At 45.1% G+C, this 9,516-nt stretch overlaps 1 protein-coding gene across 1 annotated transcript; it reads right to left on the minus strand.

Annotated features, from left to right (window-relative positions):
- Nucleotides 1–6,545: 6,545 nt before the first annotated feature.
- On the minus strand, nt 6,546–8,046 carry LOC138954344 (carbohydrate sulfotransferase 8-like; the record flags this gene model as incomplete). Its single annotated transcript, XM_070326212.1, is given in 1 exon segment — nt 6,546–8,046. A coding segment is annotated over 1 exon segment (1,283 nt), but the record flags the coding sequence as incomplete, so codon positions are not given.
- Nucleotides 8,047–9,516: the final 1,470 nt, after the last annotated feature.

Consider the following 9,516-nt stretch of genomic DNA (forward strand, 5'->3'; position numbering starts at 1 on the left):
CTCTCTCTCTTTCTCTCTCTCTCTCTCTCTCTCTCTCTCTCTCTCTCTCTCTCTCTCTCTCTCTCTCTCTCTCTCTTAATCAGAGTGATACGTGAACGTTCTTCCTCGTTGGCTCACGTAAGTGTAGCCTATGCGATCGTAACTTTTTCTGTCCGTGCGTGCGTGCGTGCGTACGTGCGTGCGTGCGTGCCTGCGTGCGTATGTGCGTATGTGCGTGCGTGCGTGTGTATGTCTGTGGTAGAAACTCTAACATTTGAAGACGTCACATTACATTGACGTCACATTATGACGTAAGAGGGTTAGACGTCACGCGAAGGAAGTACTGAAAGTCTCGGTCATTATTATTTTGAGCGGGCCGAGACTAGTTGGCAGTCGTGTCCATGTAAGTAGGCTACATGCAGACAGACAGATCTAGATCTAGTGTCTCGCTTTCTTGCACAGTTTCACCTATGCTCTTTCTGTGTGTGTGTGTGTGTGTGTGTGTGTGTGTGTGTGTGTGTGTGTGTGTGTGTGTGTGTGTGTGTGTATGTGTGTGTGTGTGTGTGTGTGTGTGTGTGTGTGTGTGTATGTGTGACGGAGTGATTGAGTTTGTGTTACTGTTTGTCGATTTCTTACGTGAGCCTTGATGGCTTCGCCTCTTGTTTACTCCTTTGTGTTGATTGCTTTTATTTGGTCTCTGTGTCAGTTGTTTTGTCAGTGTTCTGTTTGGTGTCTGTGTCTGTTGTTGTGTCAGTGTTCTGTTTGGTCTCTGTGTCTGTTGTTGTGTCAGTGTTCTGTTTGGTCTCTGTGTCTGTTGTTGTGTCAGTGTTCTGTTTGGTCTCTGTGTCTGTTGTTGTGTCAGTGTTCTGTTTGGTCTCTGTGTCAGTTGTTTTGTCAGTGTTCTGTTTGGTGTCTGAATAATTCAAGATTTTACACCAATAGTTTTTGTTCGCGATAGTGCTGACAATTTCCCTTTTTGCGACGTGGATGTGACAAGAAACACTGCAGGTAATACGGTGTATTTTCATGAGTAATTAATGGACACAAAAAACTGGTTTTGAAGAGGAAACAAATGGAAGGTTTTTGGATTCAAATTTCCTGTTTGTTGTTGTTGTTGTGTTTTTGTGTGTGGGTGTGGTCTCTTTCGACAAGCACGCAAAGAGAAAGAGAGATCAAATCAAATCAAATCAAATCAAATTTTATTTTTTGAGGGTTGTGGCATAAGCAATACAACGATTTTTTTTTCAACCAGCCCTCACCCAGAGAGGGACTAAAGACTAGGATGAAAAGACTAGGCCTCACATTTAGAGAGAGAGAGAGAGAGAGAGAGAGAGAGAGAGAGAGAGAGAGAGAGAAAGAAAGAGAGGGAGAGAGAAAGAGAGAGAGAGAGAAAGATAGAGAGAGAGAGAAAGAGAGAGAGAAAGAGAGAGAGAGAAAGAGAGAGAGGGAGGGAAGGAGGAGGGAGGGATGGAAAGAGAGAAGGGAGTGAGGGAAGGACGGACGGACAGACAGAGAGACAGGCAGACCGACAGACAGACAGACAGACAGACAGACAGACTGACTATAATCGACATAACACGGATTTTTGTTGTGTTTGGGGCTAAGGTAGGTATCAATTCAAACATAACACATCTGGACATTTTGGGATTCAGCCGGGAAACATAAACAATGCAGTGTGTGTGTGTGTGTGTGTGTGTGTGTGTGTGTGTGTGTGTGTGTGTATGTGTGTGTATGTGTGTGTGTGTGTGTTTTTGGAAGTGAAGCAATAAAGAGGTTGTCGATATCAACACTGATATCGACGGAAATGTCGTCGATATTACTTTTGAAATGAGCTCAGTTTTGCCCAATTGACCAATGGAAATCTACGTAACATATGAAATAGCAATATTGGCTAATATCAATGATAGAGGACACACAAGGCAAAACAATTAGATTTGAAAGGTTGCAGTTATGAGGTCTGTAGACAAAACAAAAGAAGGGGGGGGGGGGTGAATGGGAAGGGAAGATGGAATGGAGAATGACTAAGACGGATGGCAGTTGAAACTCACGTACGCTTGCGTACACCCCCCCCCCCCCCCCCACACAGGGCCGGACCCAGGGGGGGGGGGGTTCCTGGGGTTCCGGAACCCCACCCCTGGAAAAAGCATGTACCTTGCTTTGAGTGTTGTTGTTTTTTTTTAACTAGTTTTAGCACCAAAACAATGCTGCTCTTAACCCTCAAAACAAGGCCCAGAATGCACCAGATTGCACAGATTTTAACCGTTTTTCAAAAAATTTACGGGGGAGCATTCCCCCGGACCAGCAGGCGCGCGCTTGTGGCTTCACCACTTCGCTGATTTGCCCCCCCCCCCCCCCCCCCCGCCAAAAAAAGGAGGAACCCCCCCCCCCCCTTACAACTCATTTGGTCCGGCCCTCCACACACACACACACACTGACACTGATAACGTTATGGTTCATCTCCATAACAGCAGGGCGGGGATGTAGCTCAGTCGGTAGCGCGCTGGATTTGTATCCAGTTGGCCGCTGTCAGCGTGAGTTCGTCCCCACGTTCGGCGAGAGATTTATTTCTCAGAGTCAACTTTGTGTGCAGACTCTCCTCGGTGTCCGAACACCCCCGTGTGTACACGCCAGCACAAGACCAAGTGCGCACGAAAAAGATCCTGTAATCCATGTCAGAGTTCGGTGGGTTATAGAAACACGAAAATACCCAGCATGCTCCCCCGAAAGCGGCGTATGGCTGCCTAAATGGCGGGGTAAAAAACGGTCATACACGTAAAAGCCGTGGGAGTTTCAGCCCATGAACGAACAAACAAACAATCTCCATAACAGCAAACTTGAATGTCGTTTTACTCATATAGTGATAACTTTTTATGTCGTTTGTCATTTCTGTTTTGTTTGTTTGTTACTACAGAGTTTATTAATGTTCTTGTTTGCCTGTATAAATCATTGTTTGCTTGCTAGTTTGTTTGTATGTTTGTTCGCTTGTTTGTAAACTCGTTGATTGTACACACACACGACGGGCGCAGTGGCGTAGTGGTAAGACATCAGCCTCCTAATCTGAAGGTCGTGAGTTCGAATCCCGCCCACGGCCGCCTGGTGGGTTAAGGCCGGAGATTTTTCCGATCTCCCAGGTTAACATATGTGCAGACCTGCTAGTGCCTTATCCCCCTTCGTGTGTACACATAACAAGCACAAGACCAAGTGCGCAATGAAAAGATCCTGTAAGCCATGTCAGTGTTCGGTGGGTAAGGCCAAAAAAAAAAGGTCTGTTTACGGTAACATAGGCCAAAAAATTAGGGTCGGTAGGTCGGGATTTTTTTTTTTTCCCCCCAAAAAACCATATTTTTACGTTATTTTGCAAAAAAACCAAGATTTTTTATTTTTTTTTCCCCAAATGCCAAAAAAAGTCTAGGGTTGCGCAAAAAAATAGGGTCGGTCGGGTTACCGTAAACAGACCTTTTTTTTTTTTTTTTGGCCTAATAGAAACACGAAAAAAACCAGCATGACTAGTACGGTTTGGCGAGCCAAAACCCGAAGATTAAAACGGATCAAACTGGTCTGGGCGATACATTGTATACTGGATACATATACTAATGTGCATAAACCGATGTTCTTTCATTAATTTTGTGCAAATTGTTACAGTTAACAAGACAATAAATATACATATCAGTGAAAGATAAAGAACACAATGCAACCATTTTTGAATGTGTTATTCAAAGTTTTATTCTAATTAAGCTTATTAAAATGTTAATAATCAAACGCATTACTTAATATTTCAGCTTCAAACCTGAAATGCGGACTCGGCCAAAGATTATTTGACAAAAATTAATTTTATGAAAAAATGAGGTCACTACAGCGCAGCACCAACATTTGCAAAACACCCGCATACGACGTCATCAAGGAAATGTATCGAACAAAAAAAAACAAAGAACAAAAATATGCGGGGATTTCATCTGGAAGAATTGTCATGAAAAGTTCCATGCAAATCTGTTCAGTAGTTTTCCTCAAATTGTAACACACACACACCCCCACACACGCACGCACACACACACATTCACACACACACACACACACACACACACACACATTCCCACACACACACACACACACACATACACACACACACACACACACACACACACAAACACACACAAACACACACAAGCATCCCGTCGCATGACCTCGTCTCGATTCCCAGTCAATGTTAAACAAAATGTTGGTCAAAACTGACAAACAGCAACTGCAACACACACACTAGACTCCACTAGACTAAGTGATAGTGAAATAATTTGGCGTCTTATATTTACAACTGTACAAATAAAGTGAGCGAAATAGAAATTAATCAACAAAAGAGCAGCAAAATCATTACAAAACTATAATCCAAAAATAAAGCAAATTACAGATACACACACACAAACAATGCTTGTTGGACGTGCACACACACCCACACACATACACACACACACACACACACACATACACACGCACGCATACACTCATACAAACACACGCACACACACACAAACACGTACACACTCACGCATACACACACACACACACACACACACACACACACACACACACACACACACACACACACACACACACACTTCTTGTTACCAGTTCGAGTATTATCCTTTCACAAGGAACACCACCATTAGACCACAGCTAAAATATACACGTCATATTCACACTTGTATTCAACTTATTAGCAATCCTTTTAAATGATTACCAGTACAGCATCGCCTCAAATCCGACACATACCACTTGGTTTGTTTATATTTTGAGTATTCTTCTTTTTCCTTAATTTACTAATTTAATTAACGTCACGAAAGCGGATCGAATTCGTCACCGTGGCCATTTTCCATCCTAGGCGAATGTGAGCAGTGACGCGCTATGCGGATTCCGTTGTTTTAACCACGCGATACACGCAATGCTCGCGGTTTTCACGTGAGGTAATTGAACCGGAATCCGCCGTAGCAGCCTTTTTACATTTAGTCAAGTTTTGACTAAATGTTTTAACGTAGAGGGGGGAATCGAGACGAGGGTCGTGGTGTATGTGCGTCTGTCTGTGTGTGTGTAGAGCGATTCAGACTAAACTACTGGACCGATCTTTATGAAATTTGACATGAGAGTTCCTGGGTATGATATCCCCAGACATTTTTTTCATTCTTTTGATAAATGTCTTTGGTGACATCATATCCGGCTTTTCGTGAAAGTTGAGGGGGCACTGTCACGCTCTCATTTTTGTAACCAAATTGGTTGAAATTTTGGTCAAGTAATTTTCGACGAAGCCCGGACTTCGGTATTGCATTTCAGCTTGGTGGCTTAAAAATTAGTTAATGACTTTGGTCATTAAAAATCTGAAAATTGTAAAAAAAAATAAAATTATAAAACGATCCAAATTTACGTTCATCTTATTCTCCATCATTTTCTGATTCCAAAAACATATAAATATGTTACATTTGGATTAAAAACAAGCTCTGAAAATTAAAAATATAAACATTTATTTTCATTTTGATATCAATTTAAAAACACTTTCATCTTATTCCTTGTCGGTTCCGGATACCAAAAACATATAGATATGATATGTTTGGATTAAAAACACGCTCAGAAAGTTAAAACAAAGAGAGGTACAGAAAAGCGTGCTATCCTTCTTAGCGCAACTACTACCCCGCTCTTCTTGTCAATTTCACTGCCTTTGCCGTGCGCGGTGGACTGACGATGCTACGAGTATACGGTCTTGCTGAAAAATTACATTGCGTTCCCGCAGTGGGGCACTGCGGTTATGAAATTAAAGGCCCCTCCTGTTTTTGGAACCGCAGGAGCTTTCTAGTTTGCTGTTAGGTAGATTTTTGGTTCCTCTTTCCTGTCATGCTCTCTTTTTCTTCATGAATTCTTTTCTTTTTTCTGCCTTCTTGCTCATTCACCTGTATTTTTTCCAAAAATCTCTTCTCTTGCCGCTTGTCTCGCGATTCATGTATAGTTTAATCTGTTAGTGTTCTGATGTAAGTCCAGCAGTAGATAGGTTAAGCCTATTTTAACATACTGGAAACTGGTAATCTTCCAGTAGGTATTAATTTAGTTTTACTAAAGCCTGCTGGGACACAAGTAATGGGTTAGTGCATTTGTAAACAGGAATCGCTTGACAAGTGGCCCCCTTCATCCCCCCCTTCCTCGTCCTGATATGGCTCTGCGTAGTCGGCTGGACGTTAAGCAACAAATAAACAAACAAACAAACAAATTGCATTGCGTTCAGTTTCATTCTGTGAGTTCGACAGCTACTTGACTAAATGTTGTATTTTCGCCTTACGCGACTAGTTTTTTTGCTTCCCACGTTATAGCAGTATATGCGGTCTTAAATCGAGCACGCAGTCGACTTCGCGAAGACTACGCGAAGTCTTTTTACCAAAAACTCAGTGCTAAAGCTTCTTGCGGCCAGCTTCGCGAAGTATACTTCGCCCGGTCAGGATAGGCTTAAAGAGGTCAAGGCGTGAGCTGGGACGAAAGTGACATGCATGTTTTCCCCCCTCAGGTAAAACCAATGGATAATGAACAAGATCCCATCTTCACAAAAGGGTCACATTTATTTCTCATTGGAAATGCAGTTTTTCCGTGTTGTTATGTTTGAAGTGCGTTGGCAGGTGTCTGCTTGTGTGGTGCCTTTTAGTGCTGGTCAAAGCGGAAATAGTTTCTTCCTCTCCTCCTTTATTTGTTTATTTGTTTGTTGAGTTGTCCGTTTGCATGCTTCTGCTTTGAGAAGATCTCAAACCCTGTCAACACATCAGTAATTTTCTTCGTCAAATCCAAAGAACAGCATGTCCCGTTCATACTTCTTCTTCACCTTCTTCATCAGACCGTACGGTAAGGAGTCAAAGGCGTCTCGAAGAAAAGCCTTCTTCTGCTTCTTCAGCTCACCGTGCAAGGGCAACGAGGCCCTGAACGTCTTCACCACTCTATCTCTAAAGTCGCTCACAGAAAAGTTCGCGGAAGACTGCGATGATGCGTTGGTGTTGTGCTGATGGTAGCTGACGTTCTTGGGGATGTAACCGTTCTTCTGGAACGTCTTCCACAGCAAGGATGCCAGCTGATCGTCGTTGACGCACCGCTGGTAGAACTTCAAGGAACGGATACGGTTGAAGTTGTATTCTACGAGCGTGGCCAGCTCCTTCTCCTCCTGGTCGTCACGGTCAAGGTCTTTGAGCACCCACTCCAGACCCATCTGCCTGAGGAGGAACAGGCTGTCGCGCGCGAAGGTCTTCATGCTGCCGACCACGGCGGGTCTGTACTGACACGGATCGCAGCGAAGGTAGATGGGCTCCCAGTGCGGCTCGTACGTAGTCAGGCTGTGCTCCACGAACTCGGGAAACGTGAGGTCACTTCCGCATTTCAGCGCGTGCGCCGTGGCGTTCTTGCCTCTGAGGCGACGCACGGCGGGGACCCCGATCTCGGACCAGAAGTCGGGCAGGAAGAGCTTGTCGAGGTAGGCGCTCCACAGGCGGGAGAAGGGGTGCCGCACGAACATGAAGCGTAGGTAGCTCTCCGCCGCCTTTTTCACCTCCGCCCACCCAACGCCGTGTGAGTGCCGGTTCTGGTGGACCTTCAGGCGCGGGATCTTCCAAGGGGAGTCCACGACGTCGCCCGTGAAGTTGTGCAGGTAGGAGAACACGCGGATCCAGAACGTGCAGCCCGCTTTAGGCAGGAAGCAGTAGGCCACGCGTGACGCCTCGTGCGTGAACAAGCCCGTCACGCGTCCCTGCTTGCTCCCCGCGTGGTCTTGTCGGCACACTTCGTCCGCTCTTCGGGCCCGCTCGTAAAGTTCGTTCAGCAGTTCCGGATCTTCGCCGGACACGTCACGCGTTCGGAAGAGCTCGGCTGGGCTCGCTGGGAAGGGAGGAGTCGGTGTTACAGTAGCCGGTGGTGTTGCTGCTTTGTCGACGGCTGGGTTTCTTGCGGGGTTCTTTCCGGCGTGTATGGGAGACTGGATGGCACTGCCTGGGGTCTTTGGCGAGTCCGCCAGGTCTCTGGTCTGTTCTGGTTTCCGTGTCTGTCTTGCTGCTTTGTCTGAAACACAGGCAGCAGAAGGTTTTAGAAACTATAGGAAGTAAGCGCTCACAATGCATACATAAACCGGCACGGTTGGCCTAGTGGTAAGGCGTCCGCCCAGTGAGCGGGAGGTCGTGGGTTCGAACCCCGGCCGGGTCATACCTAAGACTTTAAAATTGGCAATCTAGTGGCTGCTCCGCCTGGCGTCTGGCATTATTCGGTTAGTGCTAGGACTGGTTGGTCCGGTGTCAGAATAATGTGACTGGGTGAGACATGAAGCCTGTGCTGCGATTTCTGTCTTGTGTGTGGCGCACGTTATATGTTAAAGCAGCACCGCCCTGATATGGCCCTTCGTGGTCGGCTGGGCGTTAAGCAAACAAACAAACAAACAATGCATACATGTGCATCAAGAGTGAGTGTGATTCGGAACCAATCTCCTGGCATCTGAGATTGTTGCTGGGTTTGTTTGTTTGGGTTTTGTTTGGTGTTTTGTTCTCATCTTCTTTATTTTTGTCTGCGTGTGTGTGTGTGTGAGTGTGTGTGTGTGTGTGTGTGTGTGTGTGTGTGTGTGTGTGTGTGTGTGTGTGTGTGTGTGTGTGTGTGTGAGTGTGTGTGTGTGTGTGAGTGTGTGTGTGTGTGTAGGTGGTTTTACCGACAAATGGGGACGATTGTCACTGGAGGGCAGTCAAATGGGGACGCTTCCGAGAAATGGGGACGTCCCCATTTGTCGGCCCGTGCGACCCCATTTGACTGGATTTGAGCAGATTGAGCGACCCCATTTGACTGCTTCCTAGCATCCCTGTGGACAAACGGACTTGATTTTTACACAGATTTATACACAGATTTTAGCTCTGCACTTTGTGGTCTGCTCAACTAAACCATTTGTGATTTTTATCATGTGACTTCAAATGACTTTTCAGTAACTGCATTCATCGTAATTTAGTTTCTATTGCGAAGTATGAACCGCGTAGGTGCTTTCTTGTTACTTTTGATTTTAATAAATGTCATAATACTACCAAGATAGTGGAGATGCTTGATATTTCTTGTCTATCTCTCTCGGACACACTAACACACGCACAAAGTAGCCTACCATAGGTTGTGTTATTTCTGTTGAAGAAGGGGGGGGGGGGGTGTTGGTAGATGGAGGGGGGAGGGGATGGTGAAGAGGGTGAGATAAGGATAAATGATGGACAGGGATATCACTGATAAACATTGCCTGTTGTGTTCTGAATGGATCAGACACATTTTGAAATTAACAGACATTAAGAGTAATGAAAGCTTCACATTACACCTAATTGTTACCGGCAGCTCACAGCGAATAAAACTCGAATACAAATTCCTGAAAATGGCTGTTAACCCGTGATTTGTAAATCACGTTTTTGTGCCCGATATTTTCTTGTCATCTCCAAAGTCCAGGGACAAAAACGAAATCCCTTGACTTTTGGGGTAGCGCGACTCTGTTAATTTTAAAAAAAAAATGTCATTACTAGG

Source organism: Littorina saxatilis, unplaced genomic scaffold (assembly GCF_037325665.1).
Source record: "Littorina saxatilis isolate snail1 unplaced genomic scaffold, US_GU_Lsax_2.0 scaffold_460, whole genome shotgun sequence".
Classification (NCBI taxonomy): domain Eukaryota; kingdom Metazoa; phylum Mollusca; class Gastropoda; order Littorinimorpha; family Littorinidae; genus Littorina; species Littorina saxatilis.